The 22,481-nt window shown below is 55.3% G+C and overlaps 5 protein-coding genes across 5 annotated transcripts; 1 reads left to right on the top strand and 4 right to left on the bottom strand.

The window, feature by feature from the left end:
- Nucleotides 1-815: 815 nt before the first annotated feature.
- On the bottom strand, nt 816-2,346 carry G647_06405 (uncharacterized protein; the record flags this gene model as incomplete). Its single annotated transcript, XM_008730726.1, has 3 exons — nt 816-1,269; nt 1,318-2,196; nt 2,270-2,346. 3 exons carry the CDS (start codon nt 2,344-2,346, stop codon nt 816-818), a joined length of 1,410 nt encoding a protein of 469 aa, XP_008728948.1.
- Nucleotides 2,347-4,318: 1,972 nt separating this feature from the next.
- On the bottom strand, nt 4,319-6,656 carry G647_06406 (uncharacterized protein; the record flags this gene model as incomplete). The annotated part of the gene is made up of 3 exons (XM_008730727.1): nt 4,319-6,219; nt 6,286-6,384; nt 6,551-6,656. The coding sequence occupies 3 exons, from the start codon at nt 6,654-6,656 to the stop codon at nt 4,319-4,321; spliced, it is 2,106 nt and encodes a 701-aa protein (XP_008728949.1).
- Nucleotides 6,657-13,065: 6,409 nt separating this feature from the next.
- Nucleotides 13,066-15,276, bottom strand: G647_06407 (uncharacterized protein; the record flags this gene model as incomplete). The annotated part of the gene is made up of 1 exon (XM_008730728.1): nt 13,066-15,276. The coding sequence occupies one exon, from the start codon at nt 15,274-15,276 to the stop codon at nt 13,066-13,068; it is 2,211 nt and encodes a 736-aa protein (XP_008728950.1).
- Nucleotides 15,277-16,149: 873 nt separating this feature from the next.
- G647_06408 (uncharacterized protein) lies at nt 16,150-18,448 on the bottom strand (the record flags this gene model as incomplete). The annotated part of the gene is made up of 3 exons (XM_008730729.1): nt 16,150-17,631; nt 17,684-17,859; nt 17,911-18,448. 3 exons carry the CDS (start codon nt 18,446-18,448, stop codon nt 16,150-16,152), a joined length of 2,196 nt encoding a protein of 731 aa, XP_008728951.1.
- Nucleotides 18,449-18,780: 332 nt separating this feature from the next.
- On the top strand, nt 18,781-19,944 carry G647_06409 (uncharacterized protein; the record flags this gene model as incomplete). Its single annotated transcript, XM_008730730.1, has 1 exon — nt 18,781-19,944. One exon carries the CDS (start codon nt 18,781-18,783, stop codon nt 19,942-19,944), a length of 1,164 nt encoding a protein of 387 aa, XP_008728952.1.
- Nucleotides 19,945-22,481: the final 2,537 nt, after the last annotated feature.

The raw sequence follows: 22,481 nt of genomic DNA on the forward strand, positions 1-22,481 counted from the left end.
CCTATACGGGCTCGACCCGGCTCAAAAGCCCGCCAACAGCAGGCTTCCGGTAGATAGCTGGGGCGCTAAGTGGCTGCACCATGACTCGTCGAGTGCCTGGATCGAGGCAGAAGAGTCGGCGAAGGATTGGGATCTGCGCGACAACGTGGATCGCCAGATCTTCCTTCGGCCCAGTAACCAGAAAGCATGCTTGCCACCGGGTCGGGTTCGCTTCCTGCGGTGTCACTGCCCCAGACTGCATAGGGTTAAAAGTGTTGGGGACCATGTGGCATGTGCATCCAAACCATCGAGGGAAGGAGAACGAACGGTGGACTCGTGGCTAGACGAGAAGCTTGTCGCAGTGTCGGTGCGGACGAGCAATCTTTGCTTCGTCCTCTGGTCGACGACCATGGCCAGCGGACCTCACCAAGTTGGTTCATTGCATGTAGTCGTCACACATGGCGTTCGGATTGAGATTTTCCTCGACAAGCTACGAGTACGAGGAGCTAATGCGGCATGGACAGGGAAGCCATGCACTTGTGTGTACCTTATCTTGCTGGCCGTACGGAGTCGAAGCTTACCGATCCCACCGTCTTGGCCGCCAAGTCACTTCGGGACGATGTGATGGTGTCAAGTTACCTACATAAGATATCGACAAGAATGCTCTCCAAGCTGGGGCGCTGTTTGTTGCAGCCATTCTGTGACCTGAACGCCCATGCAATGCCCGCTAACGCTGCGTAATAACATATACAGAGTAACTACAACGTCTCACGGGGCAGCTCCGCGCATGCATGCTCGTCCCTGCTTCGAGGTTGATTAAACAATCAATCAATCAGTCAGTCAGTCGAAGCAATCATAGCCGGCTTTGCGTTCCTGCCTCGCGCTTCATCTCTGCGTCCAGTCAGTACAAGTAATGACCTCCTCGAATGCGCATCTGCACTGTGAGCAAGGAACTCACCTTTCCAGGCCTCCTCAGCCTTGGCTTCAGCATCCCAGCTCCAGATGAATTTCTGGAACTCGGGATCCCCCCACTTGTCGTCGCTGTCACCACCAGCTGACAGGGCTCTGAACTTTTGATCACGGGCCTCTTGCTCCGGCCCATCAGGCAGATGAAGAGCCGCCCGCGTCGTGAGACAGGACTGTTGGATATGCTCGGCGCGAGCCTTCTGTGCCTTCTCAAACGCCAACAGGGCTGTCGGGATTTCGTCCTTGGACGATATCGAAGACAAGACCACTCCCAGTGAAGCAGCGTCCTCGACCGCCTGCGCGGCGCCTTGTGCGACATACGGTCTACCATGGTTAACGCGGGACCTTTGAATCGGTGGTTTGGCAACTTACAGCATGGGGTGGCAGGCATCACCCAGCAAGGCGCACGAACCTCTCACCCAGCGCAGCAGGGGCATGTGCATGCACAGTTTCCACTCCAGGACATCGCCTTCGGGAACGAGATCGAGCATCTTGACCAGGTTCGGATCCCAGCCATCGTAGTCTGCGAGGAGGTTGTCCTTCGACGTCACGGTGGTCCAGCTCTCGTCAACGCGACCACGGTCCGGGTGAGCCAGCGCCATGTTGTAAATCTCGTGGTTCCGCACGGGATATGCGATGATGTGTCTCCCAGGTCCGATCCATCGAATGGCCTTCTTCTCCTCGATGAACGGCAACAGCTCCGGGTAGTGGCTCAACATTTCCCGGGTAAGGACGACTCTGTAAACAGCGTCTCCCGTCGGGACGGCGACGTCCTTGTCATCCCCGAGAAGCTTCCCGCGAATCATAGATTTGATGCCATCGGCAGCTAGCACCACGTCACCATGGACCCACGATCCGTCATTGAGCTTCACGGCCGCCGGGCTGAATTGCACGTCGTCGACCCTCGTGTTGGTCTGCAACTTGACGTTGGGGAGCGCCAGGGCTTTCTCCAGCAGAGACATCTGCAAGTCGGCGCGGTGGACGACGAACTGCTCGCCGTGCTCCTGACTGATGGGGACACTGCCGAGCAGAGTGCCGCCCTGCCAGCGCAGGATATGGATCGCCTCGAGGGCGACGCCGGTGCTGCGGACCTTGACGCCTGCTCCTAACCGATCGAGGATGCGCGTCATGTTGGGGGCGCACTGGATCCCTGCTCCGACTTCCGCGATCTCGGGAGCGAACTCGATCAGATGCACATGATGGCCTCGCTTCCCCAGTGACAGCGCCGCGGCAAGCCCTCCAATTCCGGCCCTAGAAAGATGAACAATCAGCCTTGTTCATAAACTCGCCCAGAATCTTGCACTTAAGGAAGAGCCATACTCACCCGACTATTATCACCTTCAGGGGCACCTTCGCCGGTGCATACTGTTTCTCCCTGTCCGCTTCCGAACTTGACCCCATCTGTGCTGTGCTGGAGCTGTTCGAACTTGACTTTCTGCCCGAAGCCTTGCCAAGGAGGTTACAAAGCGGAGTACTGTAGCTCGACTGGCACGAAGCAGGCAAGCAATCAAGCGACGACGTTAGCTCGTGTCTCGAACGTGTCGTCCCTTTTCGGATATCCCACACGTAGGGTCTAAGTCTCCCTGGGGGCGGGCGAGTCAGTCGTGAATGATGGATCGTGCAGGGCGTGTCGAGGGCAGACTGATCGAAGTAAGTAACTCGTACGGAGTAATAATGTGGTCATTGATGAAGTCGCGGTGATCAATAAAAAGACCCTGATCTGACTTGCGTGCTCGCTCGATCTTGACGAGGCTTCAACCCCAGCCCAAGGGGGCCCTTTCTCGCCCGATCGTGGGGCCCGTTCGACTCGGCAGATAAGCAGGCAACGCCTGACCCCACGCACTCGCACTCGCCCCGGGATTGGTTGCGCGAGGCTTTGCTTGGGGAGGTTCGCACAGGTGTCAGCCAGCACCAGGACGTGGGCCGTACCTTGTACGGGCGCGGGCGGATGGTCCTATCAGTGAGAAACCTGACGATCTCTTCATCTGCCGGCTACAGTATCACTAGTATCAAGCTCCATGGCTGGAGGGTTCATGGCTTCCTCGCCTGTGCCCTTCGGTACGGATGTACGATCATTGGTTCCCCGCGACGACGGCATACACAGGGGCGCGCAAGTTCATTCACACGTTACGACATGATAATCATAATGTACGAACGATGAGAGTGCCGCACAAGAAGTTATTTCGCACGTTACGACTATGATAGTCATAATGTACGAACGATGAGAGAGTGGGCCGATGGCAGTTGCACGGGGTCCGAAAGGACGAATGTTTGAGAGCGAATTGCGGCCGCTTCTGGCCGGGGGGGCTTGCGACTGATAACATCTCATGGATGTGGGACAGGTGTTGGTCGTAGCCCCCTGTACACCGTGCGCGATTGGGATTCATCTTCAGCGAGAAGATACGTGCAGACAGCAGCCGGCTAGACAGGATTGGTGCTGGCAAGAAGATAATAACGAGTCAAGGGAGAGCGGGTGAAAGGAGAGCTCTGGAACAAGGGCAAACATTGGGAAAACAACTCCCAGACCGGGCGGTTCGGAAATCACACGCCGTGTCATCTTGCTCTTGTGAAGCCTGAATGTCAGCTCAGTGCACGGTCAAAGGTTCTTCTGTCCATCAGAAATATCCGCTCGAATTCAATTGACAATTAAAAGTGGTAGGGTAATGTAATGCTCGGTCCAAAGTCGACCAACTTTGCAACATCTGTCCCATTCCTTCGTAGCCCTCATGCCCAAATCCCGTGACAAAGAGTCCATTGATGCAGGGAAAAGTGGAAACAGAACCGCAAAGGGGGAGTCGGGCACAAACAGAAAGCCATAAGAATACACCAAAACCGGCGAACGCAGAAACAAAACCCCAAGAAGAGACCGGGACCGATCAAACGCCCAGATTATCCCCCCGATTGCTGGACCACGTTTCGTCGCTGACACCCTTTCCAGTAGCAGAATGCCGAACTGCAATGGAAATCCCATCCACAGAGCGAGCAAGGAATGATAGCCGTGGAAGAAACCCGCAAAGATCCCTGAAACCCGCCTTTTCAAATGCAGAAATGCTCAGTCCACGCGTCTCACTATGCTCCCTCCCTCGCTATGCACCAAAAGAGAACCGACTGTCTGTGCCTTCCTGCGCTGTCCTGTGGTCCAGGCGGCGACTGTCCAAGAAAGACTGTGGGTACAGTCCAGATGAGAGCACGCGTCGCGCTCAATAACCGACCTCGAGAAGGTGCCGGCCACTTCTCAAATATACCATCTGTAGGACACATATATCCAACCAGATGTTGTTTTTGGGGGGATCTCATCCTCTCCGTACGACCATGGACAGCCGCGGCGCGCTGTGCGTCAACGTGTTGGCAATCCCTGCTGGCCTTGTACCTGCTATTGGAATCCTTGATTCCACTGACCTCCTGCCTGACCTTGGCTCTGTGCGCCAGGAGGCCAGCCTTGGCCATGCTGCTGATTTGACATGTACTGAGACTGTCCGCCCATCTGATACATACCTCTCTGGCCGCCGCCCATGGCCAGAGCGCCGTACCCAGCAGCACTCATGGCCTGCAGTCCAGCTCCAGGCCCATACAGCTGCTGCCCTCCAAGACCCCCAGAACTGCCTTGGTGATGGAGCATCGGCATATGCGGTGGTTGCATCTGTTGCGGATGCTGTGGTGGGCTAGCATGTGCGCCGCCCGGTAGAGGTGAAGGTATTTGCCCCTGTGCCAGGCTAGGGGAAAATTGGGGGGTGGTCATACGATGAATGCCCGGTGACGGGTGAGGCTGAGGTGGGGGCGCTCCCCAGCTCGGTTGTTGTTGTTGTTGCTGCTGTGGCTGTTGTTGCTGCTGCTGCTGCTGCTGCTGCTGATTCATAGCATGGGGAGAGAACCCACCGCTCCCGAATGCCATGGGCTGTTGAGGAGGAGCGGGATGCGAAATTGATAGGCTCGATGATGACCTCGGATAGCCCGGGTGTTGCGGCGGAAATTGTGATGAATCACGTGTGGTGTATTGCTGAAGACTTGGTTGCCGGACGGGGGATTGTAGCGGTGGCTGCTGGTGAGTAAAGGGAGGGGGATGCATCGGAGCCTGAAGGGCCTGAGCAGCGTGAGACATTGTGTTTGGTTGGGTCGATGGTACGTCGGACGAGGGGAAACGGGGGGATGAGAAAGGGTGGTTTGTGGTGGCCACTTCGGCTTCGACTGGAGGAGGTGTTGATACGGGTGGCTCGTGAGGTCGGCGCCAGTAATCTTCCACAATACCGCGCCGATACCTGTTCTGTTGGTTGATAGTCTTGCTGTACTCAGCTGCATGAGCGGCCTGACTCGTCAATTCGGCGTCGGTACTGGAACGAGTGAGATCTTGATATGGCGGGCCTGTAATTTCATGCCGTGGGCGCACAATGTCTTTGTACCGCGATTCGTAGGCAGGGTCAAAGGAAGCCAATTGAGCCATGGTCGACGCAATGCCAGACTGCAGAGCTGGAGGTTGGACTGTGCCATAACCCGGGCCATTGCTGTACACAATATCACCGTAGCTCGCGGCCACAGTTGCCCGGGCATTCAATTGGTCCTGAGCGGCCGCCTCTCGGGCTCTGGCGGCACCTGGTCGCTTTTCGCCGGCGGCATCTTGCTCGGTGAAGCCTTGCTTGATGGCTTTGGCCTCCCAGTAGTCGTCTCGCACTCTGCGCCCGTCTTTGATGACACGGCTGCCGAACTGACGGAACATGGAACGCGCCGTCACCACGGCGATTTGCCTCGACCGGTACGAGTAAGGCAAGATTTCGCGGTTGACAAGCTCTTCCTTCTCTTTGACACTCGCGATGATTTTGAACAGGGACCGGTTCTTGTTGAAGAGCAGGTACGAATCTCGATATTGGAGCTGGCGTGCGCATTCGGTGGCCAGCATAAACAGCTTCTGCCCTCTGCCGGGCAGGACGAAGGTTCTGATTTTGTACTCGCGCCCGCCTTGGAGATAGCCCAGATGATCCACCTTCTTCTCGCCTGCCTCGTCGACCTCGCGCGGCTGATATTCGTCTCCTTCGGGCTTCAGCACATCGCTCGTGTGATCCCTGACGGTTGGCAGAGCCTTGATGGTGGATTTGGGGATGGTGCGCGGTGGAGACGTTTGTGTCGGCGTCAACGCCGGAGGTTGTGAGCCTCCTTGGATGACCGGTGTCTGGTTTTGGTCGGGCGAGGTTTGACTGGATGGCGTCAGGAGAGCATCGATGTGGGAGGTGAAGTCGGCGGAAGCCCTGGGTGTTTTGGCTGGCCGGCCACGTTTGCGCGGGCCTGCAACACACGTCAGCATACGGCTTAGGAGACGGGCGCGCAGTTGTAGAGCTTGCGCGGACTTACCATCGTCGTCGCCTTGATGATATTCGCTATACTGCTCGGGCGATCGACTGCGCTTGACGCCTCGTGGGCCGGATTCGGTCGATGACTGAATCAATCCACCTGTCACGCGAGGTCAGCGAGCGCAGGCAACAAGAGACACGACCGCGAAGTCTTTGCATCGAAATGATGATGCGTTCAACGCCGCAGCGAATCAAGACTCGATCGACATGGAAGCCTCATGGTCTTCCCAGTGGCCGGGTCAAGAAACCAATGAAATAGAGCGTACCACTAGCGTTTAAAGCTGCAGGATTGATGGTTCCTGAACCATCGCTCATGGCGCCGACACCATTCAAAACATTTGTCGGCTGGCGAGTAGGTGGATAGATGGACATTTCAGGGCCGGGGCGATGAAAGGGTGGTGGTGGTGGTAGTGGTGGTGGTGGTGGTGGTGGTGATGCGCAGGCTCTGCACCCGCATCAGCACGCCAGGGAGCTGCCAGGCAGCACAGAGCGAGGTGCGACCCAAACTTGGAAGATGTGGGAGAGGGTGCCTGCGTCTGGGGAGTTGCTCAGCTCGGCGCCTCTCGAGCGATGTGCGACAGTAGGAATATTAGAGTGCGACGACGATGCCGACGGCGACAGGTAGGAGGGTACGGGCGGAGCGAGGCGTGCACAGTGCAGAGCACGGTCACAGGCGTGCAGCAGTAAAGTTAGCGAGGATGACGAGGGTGATGCTGGGAGCCAGTGGCCGTGGGCGGAAGGTAGATTCTGGTGGAGGAGGACGGGCAGAGGATGCAGCTGGGAGCTGGGGGGGTCTTAGTGTTGCAGTAGTGTCTCTTGTGCCTCTTGTGCCTCTTGTGCCCGAACGCGGCGCCTGTTGGTCGGCTGGATACGCCACAGTCAGCCAGTGGTGAACTGCTCAGTGAGCTGCATCCGCCGCTGGGTCTGAAGGTGGCAGCGTGCGGAAGGACAGAGGGAAGAACGGGAGATGGTGTCTCTTCCTTTTCGTCGCTGCTGGGACGCTGGTGTCTCACTCGGTCGCAGTCGTGGGTTCCGTGCTGTCGTGTGGTCTGCGCGGTGGTCAGTCACCGTGTGTTCGGCGGGTGCTGCCCCTGCGGCCCAAGATCAGGCCTGAGGGTTCGCAAAATGACGACTTTGCCGAGGGAATTCGAATTTGGCGGCTGGGAGGACGCGCAGCCAACTGGTGTTAGTGGTGGCGACAGCCGCAAGTGATGACAGTTCTCGACTTTGGGGACCAGTGTGCAGCGCCTTGATTGGGGAGCGCGTTGATGACCCGGTGAATATAGAATCTGGGGATTCTGCGATCAGATCAGACGGCCGGCCGGCACAGTGGTGATGTGGGTTAAAATTGGAAATCCGCGGTGCGCGAAATGACCAGATGACGGTCAGATCTGGCTGGATGCTGAGCGGGGCCTGGCGCTGGGAGAGAACAACAGCTATGGCGACCGTCTACTCCGTACACTGTCATGGGCTATGGCTCGCTGTAATAGTGCACGGCCGTGGTGAGGGATCGATGTTGCTCCGAGAAAGCACGCCTAAGTCACAGACCCTAGTCGCTCTGAGGCGGCACGCTGCGGGTGCTTGTTCCAGGCAAGGTGGTCAACTAGTGCATCTGAGAACTGCGTATGATCCCTGCACGGCGCCCAGTGGATCTCGCGGTGGGTTGGGAGAAGGTGCTTCCGCAGTACTGCCGGCTGCTCGGAAATAGGCTGATGCCGAAGAACGGCATCGACGCGCGGGTTGATGGCTGGAGCGTCGACAGTGATGGGAATACCGTCACTATTCCCTACAGACGTGGATTGGATCCAGCAGGTCGGCGTACAGCCTCGCAGCAGGGTGCGGGAGATGTGCGGCCAGAGATGCACTGGATGAACAAGGTGGCCGGCACAAAAGACGAGATGGAGGGAGTGGAGAGCAGTCAGCGACTACGAGTACTTGGTTCACAACTCGTACAAGGATCACAGCGGAGCAATGTTATTGTGTCGAATCGGCCACCTCGGGAAGTGGTGGGGACGACGAGACTTGTCAAGAAAGAGTCACGCAGCCTGATAGGGACTCTGTGCGAATACTCAACAGTTCCAAGCATGTCAGATGTCTGCCGAACAAGCCCGCGATCACTTGCGCGTTGATGTCTGGTGCGCCTCGTCACTTGTAGGCTGATGTCGCGCGATAAGGCGGGTTGCAATCCTCGGCTGGACGGGGTGCTGCAAGAGCAGAAGCAGGTGGCAGATGCACATGCAGCAGCGGCAGCTTGCGATATTGCAGCATACAGCGAGATACGGTTTAAGCGGCACATCTGCGGCCAGGGTCGGACGCTCTGAGGCGTCCATGAGCACACTACCTCGTATGGAGTAGCGAAGAACAGGGACCAGGGAACAGTGAACAGGTGTGGGGACCAGATGAAGAATACCCAGTACTCGCACTGTTGTACCGAGTTCAGTGCTGCGCAGTGTCCAGGGCCTGCCACAGTACTGGGTACTGTAACTGTTGGAGGCCCATGGCGACCCCTAGATGTTCTCATTGGCGGGTCGATAGGCATGTTAAAGGTGCCTAATGAATAAGAGCCTCCGCCGCTCATTTTTGCCTCTGACTCGTACGGGGTGCTCGCTAGCCTTGGCTCGCATTGAGAGCGGAGTGATTCAAAGATTCCTTCCTCGTACCCAGAAGGAGCCTGTTCGGCGGCTCTTCGCGCGCCTCGCCTGACTGGGCTTCAGGCTGCTACTCTTTCAATCACATTTGTCACAGCATGCTGAGGGCGGGGCTCACGTAGCAGGATACCCAAAGTGACGGTGCTGGAAGGCAAACATGCCAGGCGCTGCGACCCCGAGAAGGTATCTTTGTTCCTGCTTTAGGTAGCACCGCCTGTCCTGTCCCGTCTGCCTTTCCAGCTGAGAAGTGTGTTCATCTTCGGGTCGTCTCCGGGGTCCACCGGCTTAGGGACGGGAGTCATGTGGCACGCACCACGCTGTCCAGTCTCAATCGATGCCACAAACTCAATCGCGTTCCATGGGAGGTGCATGGCACTGGTAGACTAACTCGTGCTGTACCGTGTCTGTCTCCGGCTCTTAAATCCAGCCGTGAGAGCCCAGCCGTCGCATCGAACTCTCTCTTCAATCCTTCACTGGCATTTGTCGCCCGTGATTCCAGGCCGACTCTTTGACGGTTGTGCAGCAGGAGGCACCAACTTTGCAGGCTCAATTGCCCGTCAACTGATCGTGAGTCCGGGCCTCCAGCTGCGCTCTTGGTACAGAGGATGTGCGTCGAGGTCTGCTCGATTCCGCGTGTCAGTTTCTTTGTCGTCTCGGGCTCGTCGCCTTCTCGTCAGCCAGTCAGCTTGCAAGGCCGGTGCGCGCTTCGAGTCTCCATCTGTCTTGCACAGGTCATCTGCTCGAACGAGACGTTGACATCCCTGCTCGTGGCGGAAATGTCTTTCCATGGTTCCCCCTCTTCGGTCATGGCGATCCACTAGCGAAATGCCTCCCGTCCACTCATGGCGCCGCCCTCGAACACTCGGAGCAACCGCTAGGCAAACCATTTGACTTCGCGATAGCCTCGAGTCCCAAACAGTGCAACGCTTCGAGGCTGCATTTCTTGATTGCATTTCGCTCGCATCTCGCCCCGCGCAAACCTAGCGGCCTTCGCATCGGCGAGTCACCCGGAGCCGTCTGTCAGCTGATACAATTGGTTATCGCATCGAACGGTCCCCATGACCAGCGCCTGGCCAATGATGGCTTGCGCTTTCCCCCCTTCCGTCATCCACTTACGTAGCAGGATGGGGACGCGTTCCACGCCTCTGTCCCGATCAGCGTCCTTGCGCTCTCGTCCCAACAGGGTTGCTCTTGCAGGCGTTCGAATACCCAGCACGGAGTACGGAGTAGCCAGATAATCTATCGATCGCGTTTTTGAGCACAAGCCGCAGCACAGTGGTGAGCGGGGCATCGCTCGTTCAGGCATTTGTACCATTCCTGTTCGTGGGATGTGACGGGTACTGTGTATTCGGGCTTTCTCGCAACCGCCTGATGCGTCTTTTCGTCATCGTCTTGTTTCGATGGGTCATGCATTCAAGCGTTCTTTTTCAAAGCATGCCCCCTCCATACTCTACGCCAGACAGGAATCCCTTGCGGCGCTTGTGCTTAGTCTAGGCTCTCCAGCACTGTTGATTGGGCGTCCCCGGAATAGCGGCCGCATACGAGTAGGTTCGTGGATCTGGCCGTGGAGTCTCTCCGTCTGGAATCGCCGACTCAATGTTGCATGCGCTCGCCATGCTCGTCCTCGCGACATGGCACATTGCCTACGTACTCGTAGACTAGACTGCATTCCCGTGGCTGATAGATTTCTGCCACGAATCACAGGCCTGATTGAACGCCTGTTGAAGCATGTGCCAATGTGCTGATCCCCGGGCCTGAAATAGCTCTTAAGCGAGGATGGAGCCATCAGGAATTTCTGTCCGCGTGTCCGAGTAATTAATTGCTCGGTGCTTACGGATCGTTAGCTCCTAGAAGGACACGGTCATCTGGAAGACTTGACTTCGCAATGACGACAGCGTACAGTCCTGGGTACGAAATGACGAACCTGATATCGCGCTTTTTCCGGTCTACAAGGACGGGGAACGAGACCCAACTACTGTATACAACTAGAGCGATGTCAGCGAACACGAGGGCACAAAGCCCCGCCTCGTATGTGCTTGCGAAGGCGCTTGGGCAGAAACTCTCGCTCGCGCCTCGTACAGTACTGTGTAGAGCTTCCTCACTCAGGCTCGACAGGCCGATGGCATTGCTGAGCATCCTCGTAGCATATCATGAAAGATCCCACCTGAAAAGGGTGCCACATTATGATTGTGTCGCAATGTCGTCTGTAGCAATAACGCGCCGGGGCTATTTTCCATGTTTGGTCTTGATGGGGGTGAAGACCTGAAGTTGACACCAGTTGGCCCCCCCGAAAGCGGCCCCCTGCCAGAGATCAACAGCGACTGAAGCTCACGCCCCTCGGCCCGGTCCAGGACCTGCACACACTCGTGCGTGCGTGTGCGTGCGTGTGAGGGATAAGAAAATGCGAAACACGTCCGATCATTGATGGTGCTGGTCGTTGCGATCGTGATGGTGTGCTGTGGCCAGCTAACGTGTCGGCTAGGCACTACTGTACGGAGTACCGAGCTTAGGACGAAGGTAAATTGTGTGCCTCGTCTTCCAATCCTTTTCGTCCTTCGCTCTCGGGAACCTCTGATCCCGGTTGACCTGCGACCTGCGACCTGCCACCAGCGAGCGACACCGCACATTCCCATTCTCTGGCAGGACTCGGCACAGACTGTGCGTCGGCAAGGTCAGAGGAACCCCATCGATGGATCTCTTCATTTTTGACGGTGGACTGCGCCGCACGCAGCACTTCACGTTAGTACCTACCGTATACACACACACGCACACTACTGTACCGACCTTTCAAAAATCTACCAACGGCCGTCCGCAAGTGATAATAATGGCAGAAAGGCAGCCACGGCTACCCATTACCGCAGGGGACAGAGCAGGCCCAGCACCAGGCTGCTCCTTCGCCGTGGGAACGCCGGCCGTCACTCTTAACCTACTGGGTACTGTAGGCCCCTTGGCCCCAGGCCCCAGGCCCGCTTGTAACACCTCGGAACAGACGATGCGAGCCGCCCTCGCAGTGCCAACCTTAACCATGCCGCTGTGCTAATGACGTGCATCGGATTATGCAAGATTGCTCAATTGCAAGCTTTGAAGTGGGTGTGTACTGTGCTGTGCTGTACTGTGCTGTGCCGTGCTGGCCCAAACGGATTGCTGGCAATTGTACTATGTATTTCGTTCAGCCCGCGTCACCGGTCCAACGTGTACGAGTACTCCGTAAGAGATCTTGCATCCGCCCTTTCGGTTGATGGTGCATCACACCACAGCTCCTCCCAAGCCCATTCCGTAGTGGCTGTTGGCTCGGCCGATTGGCCGACCGTCGCCGCCCATTCCCAGCTATCGGGTTCGTGACACCTCAAGCAGGTATGGGACGGTTGAAAAATCAGCTGATAGTCAAGAAGGACAAATCTCGTGCAACGAGAGCTCCACGATCCTGTGCTCAGTGACTCAGAATCGGGGCTCTGAGGTGTTCCATGTGTCTCACGGATCCATGATGATTCATTGTTTCAGTCACTGGCACTGAGATGACATTGAGAAGACCGACAACCTATGCGGTGTTTGAGCAAGAGACTACGGTACAGGGACACAGTCACTCATCCAAGCTCAAGCCCAGCCTAGCTCCTACCGGACTGTCCAAGTTTGGCCTATTCAATCTTCTGTCACCCAGTGAAGCATTCCTGTACCTCCTCAGTTCCTCTTTCCAGCAATAAAACGCCATCCAACTCCAGCAATCCAGGGGTATCTCGTGAAAGGACGAACCACCGACTGCGCCTTTTTCTCGTCAACATATGGGGTATCGCAGCTGTTTCTCGCGTCATGACAAATTCCGTCCATCTGTGGCTGGGGTCACATTTGTTGTTTCTCGTAACATATCGCTTCCATGTGCGACAGGTGAGCAAAGAGCTCGTGTTTCAGGTATGCCATCCTACACCGCCAATTCGCTTCATTGTTGATACAATTCGTCCAAGTCCACGCCAATGACATCCAACGGAGTCCAACCAGGGGAGCCGCATCATTCAATCTTCACCTCCTAGCGCCACAACCATCTCAACAGCTTGGGAGTCTTCTTCCTCGATTTCAATTGGCTGCAGTCCAAGTTGACCTCAATAGTCACTGAGATCTCAGGGGGACGGGGGTGCAAATCACAACTGGAGAAGCCGTCCAGTGAGGGTCCCATCCAGAGATCTGCTATCGTCCGGGTGGAGATGGCCGGGTCGACAGTGAGCTGCAAGATCACTAGGAAGATCTGTGACTGCGAGCCAGTTTGTGAGATCGTTGTCATCACGGTTACGAGCGATCAAGACTCCGGTCTCCGGATCCTCCATGATCTTAGGCTCCAACTGGCGCATGCTAAGTAGCATCTGGATCGTTTGCGCAAACGACTCGGCCTTATCGGCGTAGCATGACGGGTTTTGGTCAAGAGGCAACTCCCTACCTGCCATAGCCCAGCTTCGGTACAGCCAGCACATACGTTCCGCACAGTTCAACATGATAAATGCAACCAAGAAGGTTTCGAAGGGCTTGCCCTTGTTTCGCAAAAGCCGCTGCTCAAAGTGGTGCAAGGCACTTCTGCAGACAACACTGGCACGCTTCTCAATCGCTGCTCGAAGCTGATTCGTCAATATGCGATGAGAAACCGGATGCATCGTGTCGTCAATCGCACTTCGTCCATTATCAAGAGCACTGTCCTTGGTGAAGAATGCTGTCAACTGAGTATCCGTCATCACCACTGTTGCAACCCACAATTCAACAATTTGCGAAACAAGATTGTCAGGCTTCTGGGTATTCTCAGCGAGGATGCCGCTCTGTTGTTCTGCTTTGATCGCCTGGGCAAGTCGAAGACTGCCTTTCATTATGGGTGATGGCTCCTTCTCGATGATTTGAGGGCAAATCGCCTTGAGATACTGTTCGACCTTTGGTAGCACATTATCGGTCTCAAGATCCAATACCAGCACTTCATCTTCAGGAAAGGGTTGATCACTACAGTCGGTGGGAGTGGGTGTATGAGTGAATTGACGAGCTTTGAAGGTGATCTTGTGGTCTAAGAAATGGAAAGCTTCTAGCCGGCCACTGAAGCCATTGTTGTTGGCCTGACTCTTCAGTTCCCCAAGGTCATGATGTGTGAGGACAGTGTAAGGCATGATGAAGTAGAGTGGGAACTCCTCGTCAAGCCTAGTCCGAACGCATGAAATGTTCCACAAGCGAGGGTTTTCGACCGAGGCGCAGGTTTGGCAAGGTGTGACCTGGGAACATGTTTTTCTCAACATGCGGCAGCGCCAGCAAGCACCAAGCTTTCGTACCTGGCGCACTTCGTCACGGCGTTCGGGAGCAAACTTTCCACGGACTCTCTGCTTGTGATGTTGCGCTGGGAGGTCGTTGCCCTCGACCTGGTGAGTGGGTTGTCCATTTGGGTTCATGGCAATTGGTCGGAGTTGTTGGCTTGATGATCTGTCCATGGGCCGGGGCACTGCAACCATTGCTGGTGCAGAAGGAAAATGCTCGTCCAATGCGTGACCCGGGTGCATTGAGTGGATCTGCTCAATAAGCGGCGGTGGCAATGGCATGGTTGTCGATGGGAAGTGTCCATGGTTCTGGTAAGACAAGCCATGGTCCTGCGATTCTTCAAGAAGGTCATGAGAAATATCGCTGGACGGTAGGACATCGGTTGCCGACACGCCCTCATTCAACAATGTCGCATGTGCTGTAGCAGCTATCGTCGAGAGATCAGGGGCTCCTGTGCTGACAAGAGAAAGATCACTCATGGGGGTGGGTGACACATTGCCTATGTAGGAATAGCCGGCTGCAAAGGTCGAGGCTGTGGTAACCGGGAAGCTGTCTCCTTCCAGCTGGGGGTCAAGCGGCACACTGCCAGCTTGATCCATGGGGGTGTAGCCAGCGCCGACTCCTACGTTGCCACTAACATGGCTGGAGACCTCAGCGAGTATGTCCAAGCTATCGAGCTGCCGTCTGTTCTGGGCCGTAACTCTTCCAGTCCTATTACCCTGGTTCTGATCACTGTCACGGGGTTCCACCAACAGACCATTGCCATGGGACAGGTCGTTGTTCTCGGCAAGGGCCACGTTGCCATCACCTTCTGGGTTGCGCGCTGGATCAACGTATGGACTGAGGGTTGGCAGTACGAGGTCATGGAGGCGGAAGATGATCTTGGCGCGCTCCGCATAGCTGATGGCAGGACACTTCTTGGTGAGGTGAGGGACCATGGCCTCACTGCGCCCTCTTGCGAAATGTTCACCGCATCTCTTGCATGTCTGTTCATAACGATTGGACATGTCACTGATCTTGACACCGCGCTCAAAGAACTCCGCCATAAGCGGGTTAGGTCGTCGACCCATTGTCGCTGGAGATGCTGTCGCGCCAATGTTCTTGTGACCCAGAACCTGTGAAGGAGGCTGTGCGGCAGCAATGTGATGCTTCACGCAGTCCTGTTTCCGCAAGTAGTTAGCAGACAGTCCCACGAATGTCGCAATCGACTCACGAGATTGGCTGAGGGACGATGTCTTCGCGCGCCGGCAGAAAGCGAGCGACGGGGTTGGACGAAAGAGCTGTGAGGTCAGGATGAGGTCGGGCAGTAAGGTTTCAGCACACGGGCGACAGAACCGCGAGGCCCGGGCTCACCCTTTACAGGCGTGAACTAGGCCAAGCGAACTGTTCTCAAGTACACCTCAAGAGACAACAGTATCTAACAATTAATTGTAAAGCGGTGAAATGTGGCAGAATTTTGTTTGTTGGAGAAGTCGAATTGACATGGGCCTCAAAAAACTCCGCAATGACGTTAACAAGGCTGTGAGTCAGCCTTGTGTAACCCGAGGAAGATCCGACATAACTCGGCAAGAGGCTGGAAGAGTCTCTTCTTGCACGATACGGAGGACTGTTGTCTACTGTCAAGAATGAACTCAACCTTCAATGCTAACAGTGCACCTAAGAGGCGTTGCAAACCAGATTGCCAATTCCGCGCTTCGACAGAAGCACCACCCTGGCTGTTACAGTACGGCAATCTAGCTAAGTATGCCCCGACCGTTCACAGCCCATTCACAGCATGCGAATCCTCGGTTGTACCTCTCCCAGCTGATGTGTAATGAAGGCCGTCAAATTCCGGCATCGTGAAGGGCTCGGTCCTGTCTAGGCTGCCTCTACCAAGGACAAACAGTGCTGCCAGTAAGCGCAACTGCTTTCATTTGAAACCCTTTCCTTTCCAATCCTGCAACTCATAGGTTCCGTTCCTCCGGTGGGCGGTACGGTACTCCCAATATTTGAAAGATCTTCCTTTCGTCGTGCGATTCCACTAATGTCCCGTCGTTGATTCGCTGGCGCCCAGGACCCCTCATGACATGCTTGCACAGGCCATGCTGGTTTAGCCGCATCCCCTTTTTCCTGGCGAGAAATCTGATGCTTCGGTTGAACAGGTCGTTGCCTGTGAAGTAGATCAATGCTGCTCCAAGCTCTTCCCATGGTACAAATAGGAAATCGATACGCCGCCACATATCGCAATCAGGAAGTGCTGATGCTCCATGCCATTTCGAAGTATCGTCCCCTGAAGAGCGTCCAGTGGCAAGCGCTACCTTCAAGAAGCCTTGATCCGTCAAAGCAGGAATGACAGTATCGAGCATCAAGGTGCGGATGCGGACTATGTCCGCCCCTTCCATGGTGATAATGCAGTCGATATCACCCGAGTCTTTGCTGCCGCGTCGGTACGATCCTCCAATGATCAACTGAAGTTTTGGGTCTGCAGATGTTAGGGCGCTTTCCACCACGGCGGCGTGTTGCTCGACCTCTTTGCGAGGGATTCTCTGCTGGAAGTCATTGTAATGTTCGAGCCCGATCCGCTGGGTGGGCGTCAAGTCGGCACTCGTCTGGAGGTCCTGCAGCGTTCGGAAACCTTGGGCTATCCAGCTGTAGGCGGTGGCCTCCCCGGCGCCATACACTCCCTTGAACAGCTTGAGGACTTGAGTTCTAGGGTCATCTTGTGCGTACTCCAGTCGCTTGTACCGCCCTGTCAACACAATCTCCTCGACCTGACCAGCAATGCTCTCACCCAGTCCGATCTTCCGAGCCTCTTGACTTGTCCGAATCAGTTGGTTGTGCCGTCGCAATTTCCCTATCGCCTCTCGGAAAGCTTTGGTCCGCCATTGATCACCTCTGCTCTCATACATTATTGCCATCTCCTGCAATTTTTCGATGGTCTGGGCGTTGGCGTTATGATTTTCAGCTGTGTCGTTATGACTTCCCATGCATAAGAAGCCGGCATTCTCGTTCGAGGCGTTGGTAGCAGTGTTCGCATCGGAGCCTGTTGGAACGCCAACATGACGATCTGCATCTTCATCTCCGCTTTCTGACTCTTCAGAGAGGTCAAAAGCCGAAGCCACATCAGCACCCCCTCGAACATCCCTAATCGCAATCTCAAGAATATCCAAGGCGGCTTCATCATCACTCTTCTGGTTGGGGTGGTCAGGTTCATTCCTTGAACTATCACCACGCTTTAAGTCCTGCCCAGCCGCATTCGTTTGCGGGGGGCCGCCGATCCTAACGCCACGATTTTCCGCAGTCGCAACGATTTGAGGAGCGACCTCATCTGGATGATGCAAGGTTTTCCACCCGGGCAGCTGGAAGCGCTCCCAGTGAGTCTCCTGCAGATATCGAGATTTGCAGCTCTCCAACACCCAATTGATGCGCAGGAGGGCGGGATGTTTCTGCAAGCAACTGTTAGCATGACGACTTGGTAAGATCTGGAGAATTCCTTACTGGTATTTGGTTTGAAGGAAACGACTTGGCAACGACTGATACGTCGTAGTCGTTGTTGGTGACGATGATATGAGTGACTTCTTCGCAGAATTCGTGCGTCCATTGGGCACCATACTGGATTGCCTGATGTATGCGAATGCGTGCTCCAGAATCATCGTCGTTATTAGGTACGAAGACTGCAGGAGCTGTTAGTGGGAGATCTGACACTCAGATGAGAGGGCACCTACAGAAGACGAGACCCTTGAAGATCTGCTTGTCCGGGTCGATTGGTTTCGGTTTGGCCGCGAACTTCGGAAGCTTTTTGAGCTTCGGTTGACCTTCACCTTTGAGACGAGCCTGCACATTCGAAAGATCTGTAAAATTCGTTCTCGACTTGGAATGTCCACCCTTGATCGGGCCTCTTTCGGGCACGGTCGCCGCCCTTTCCAGACGAGGTATCAGTGGTCCTTTCTGGTCTGGTTTCTGTTCGGGAAGAGTGGATGACCTAGCCAAGCGAGGTTGGCGTGCTGCTCTTTGGTCTGACTGTGCGGCCTCAACTGGTTGCTTCCTCTTCCGGCTCAACGGTGTCCTCTCGTCGATGACTTCTTCACTCGGAGCTAGGATCGCTCTGGGTATGCTGGCTGCCGGCTTGGTGAGGCACCTCATTGGTGGTGGTTCCGAATCGCCCAGGATCATCTCTTCCTGCTCATCCTCGTCAAGGTCGCCTAGGCGATCTAAGTCCAGAAAGAATTGCTCTTTTTCTTTCTTTTCTTCTGCGGACAACATCTTTGGTTGGTAATGATGTTGAGGCACTGTGGATTGTGACGGATATGCATGGTCGTACGCAGGACAGGCAGTGTGCGCGACATTGTTTCTCGCTCGCGCTGAAAGTTCAATTCTTGAGCAGTAAGTGAAGGCGGGGTGAGTGGGACGAACCGTTGTCAACCTTCTCTTCTTTGTCCATTCACAACCAGACACGATAATGACGCGCTGTCACATGATTCCTGCCAAGAAATCTCTGTCGAGCTTCACTACTCAGTAAGTTGACTTCAGTGCGGACATGTAGCTCGACGAGTACCACTACGTATCCTGTATTTAGCGGTTGATCGACTCCCAGCATGGGGCGAGAGGATGTTTTGGCTCTGTTTGTCACACTAGCATCGCGTCCTCACCGCTGTTGTGTGCACAAAGTCTCAAGATTGTCACCAAGGCTGACTCGTTATGCCTCCACCTCGAACCAGAACAAAACGACACTTCCGCCAAAGCAAGGAGCCGAGGCTATCACCCGACCAAAGATCCCCCTTCATGTCGGCCTCGACCGCAACCCCGAAAGCGTGTCCGCCATCTCCCGAATACCCATTCCTCGAGGGGTGAGAGGCGAGAAGTTCACTCCGTCAGTGCTAGCACGTCCACTAGGTGTTGAACACCCTCCTCGACCCGGGCAGAACAGTCCTCTGGACACCCGCACACTCCGCGAGAGGCACGAAGAGTTTACAAGCTACGACAAAGCGCTGGAGCGACGACGTGTCTACCTGCGCACTTTCTTCCGCCCCTATTTTCAGGAATGGAGGGGGATGGACCATCACAAGGGAAAGAGTTTCGTATCAAGTCCACGGTTGTTCAAACGAGAGAAAGCGCTTTACTTTCCGAATATATGGGGCCAGACGCTGGCTAAAGAAGGGGATGGACCAGATGGTGGGCGAGACACGACACCACTCTTGCTGGGGAGGGTATCTCTCATTGGCATACATTCGAATTCATGGGCTGAGGAGATGGTCAACTCGTTCATTGGGGAAAAAAGTAATCCAGAGCTGAGCAGACTATTAGACCAGAATAGGGCGCGCTTGCAGCGGGTGGATATCAACGTTTCAGGCGATTGGATGCGCGCTCTAATCGTGAGGACGTTCAGTGGCCGAATCCGACAAAATATACCCGAGGAGCAGTGGAGCAGGTATTTCAAGATCAAATTACCACGCGACATCCGACGCGGCTTGTCAGACGAGGTACGCGATGCCATGGGCTTCCTCAACACCCAGGTCGGATACGTCTACCTCGTCGATTCCAGCTGTAAGATCCGCTGGGCGGGGAGTGCCTATGCGTGGGACGGAGAAGTGGACGGATTGAACGCTGCAGTTCAGAGACTACTTCAAGAGGAAGAAACCCTGGGACAGGCGTCATCGAAGCCGCTACCATCTTCGGCGAGTACCGTTCAAAGACCACGAGTGCCGCCAAAAACCTCGACCGGGAAGCCCCATGCAATGCCCAACGCTGTCGTCGCATAACTCGGATCTCCACAGAGCCCAGTCCGTTCCACGGACTTCAATGTCCTAGAAATACCAGAATACCCAATGCCCAATACGCCTTTCAATGCATCCGGCCATTTCGTCACTCATAAAAGCACAGAGATCAATGTTCACAATTCTCCTCGGGCTCCGGTCTCGTCCTGTACGACCACGAAGTCAGCAGATCTGCCACACTGACCTCCTCCGACCGAGCAAAGTCGACTTACCCACACTTCGGACACGGCATGTCCGCCTCTGCGCCATCAAGAATCTCGTGCTGAATTCTGCATTTCTTCAAGTCCATGACCTGCACTTTGGCGTGGCCGCTGGCGTCGGATAAGAGTGGCATTTTTTTCGGCGCTGACGATTCGGAGCATATCGAATGGACATAGTATGGTGCGGGTCGTGCTGTGCCAGGACAGCAGCTGAAGTGATAGGTATAATAGATGCACATGTCGGGGTGGAAATGTCCCGTTGGCTGACCGGTATCGGGCTAAGGTGCTTTGCTGAAGAGATCGGGTGATCTGTTGAAGATGATTTCAGAATGTCTCTTAGACACTTCTGGTCGTGCTCGTGCGGCTTTCTCGCGCGCTACCGGAGCGGACTGGCTTCTGGGTCTGCGGCTGATGACCGTGCTGATTCTGGTTCTTCTGCTGAAGTCGTGGGATCACTCATATTCATATCCCATCAGCGCGCGCAGCGGAGGAGCGATTAGATTCGCGCGCCGACGCTCACGTTTGTTTGCACCAAATGTAGTGTTCCCGGGGCAGGGGCAAGTGTTTTCTTTCTGTTCTGCGCTTGGCCTGCAATTGTGACCGGAAGGTTCTCGGCTCCTTTGTTCCCGATTGCTGGTTCCGGACACTCGCTGCGACGAAGAAAGAAAATCGATGGTCCTTTGTTCATGCGCAGCACCGCGGACACAAATTTCTGAGTCTTGGAAGTTTGATGATGTCAAACGTCAGGACCCCAGCTGATATAGTAACACAGGCGAAAACAAAGAAGAAGGGCCCGCCTCGTGCACCAATTAGATAAGAGATTATGACGAGGGTAAGAAGGAGGCGTATTGCGTGCGTGTACGTGGGTGTGGGTGTGTGTATATACCACAAGTCACGGACTTGATACAAGAACGACAAGCCTGGGGTATTGAAAGGCGGCAACGCAAGAATCCCGCGTCAATTTTGATCGCAAGGAAATGAAGTGTGAGAGAGGGAAGAGTGAGAGAGAGAGAGCGGACGTTCGTTTCATTCAGAAGCCGAAATTTTTAAACACACACCATGCCAATGCTCGGGACCCAAGAGCCTCAGCATTTCACACACTTTGTCGGCATCTGCTCAAAGTGAATCCTCGCCGGTTACTAAGTTACCAGGTAGTTTACTTTCGCATGAAGGAAGATCCAAAACGAGGGCTTGCAGCGACCCTTTTTTTTCGCCCCTCCCTTGACTCGTTCGATGCTTCTTTTGGGCCGGCGCAGAGACTCATTTTTTCCCCCCGGCGCCTTTGACGTCTTTTTCTGGAAAACGGCTGCCGGCTCCATCCATCATGACGCAGCGCAGCGCAGGGTAGGGCAGGGCAGCGTACGAGTACACACAGTACACAGTAGCATTTCCCATGTACGAAGTACAGTAGCCGGCACCTCCATAAACCTACTGTGGACTAAACTACGAGGGGATCGATTACACGGCAAGCCGGCCACCCCGGTCGGTTGATTCGTTGGTACAGAAGCAGATTGCCGTGCGTGTCGTGCTGTACAGTACGGTAGGTAGGGTAGGGTCCCGGGTGGCGGGCCCGATTGAACATGCAATATGCGATACCTCGTATGCAGGACTTTGCATTGTCCCGGGCGGGAACCGGCACAGCGGGATTTTTGCGCAGCGCACGACGTACGAGTCACAGCACTGTAACGGTGGGAGGACCGAGAGGGGAAACGCGAACCTAAAGGCTCATCATTCCCGCACAGTCACACCAAGGAGGCACGGGGGGGCAGGCACTTAATAAAGCTTGTGTTGCTCAAGATTCCAACATCAGCATCATAATTCGTACACTTATCTCGTGCTGTCGCGTCGTCGCCTTTCGCCGCCTGGGTCGAGAGGGCCCATTCAGCCGGAATGTTTAGCCCCGTGTGCTTGTGTCTGGGTCGAACTGACGTCTGCCAATACAGAGGATTGACGGTGGTGGTGGTGGTGGTGATGGTTGTTTTGGGTGAGCGTCACTCGAGAAGGTCGTCCCTTTGCGCCACGAAAGTACACGAGGTGGTATGTCCCAAGCGAGCACGTAATCATCGATACGGGTCTGACTTTGCGCCCACGCACCATATACTGTGTACTGTTCCCATTGTAGCTGAAGCATGAGGACGAGGAACATCTGCCCACACTTCGGCTTCCACACCCGCCGTGTGATTCGTCCGGGGAGTGGCCGCCAGGGCAAGCCGGCGCGAGACACGAACGAACATGCACACGAAGGACGACGACAACTAAGCCCAGGACGGCGAGTCTGCCACGCATGCATAACCACATACTCAGTAATGAAGCAGCATTGGT

The sequence above is a fragment of the Cladophialophora carrionii genome (assembly GCF_000365165.1).
Source record: "Cladophialophora carrionii CBS 160.54 unplaced genomic scaffold supercont1.5, whole genome shotgun sequence".
Lineage (NCBI taxonomy): Eukaryota > Fungi > Ascomycota > Eurotiomycetes > Chaetothyriales > Herpotrichiellaceae > Cladophialophora > Cladophialophora carrionii.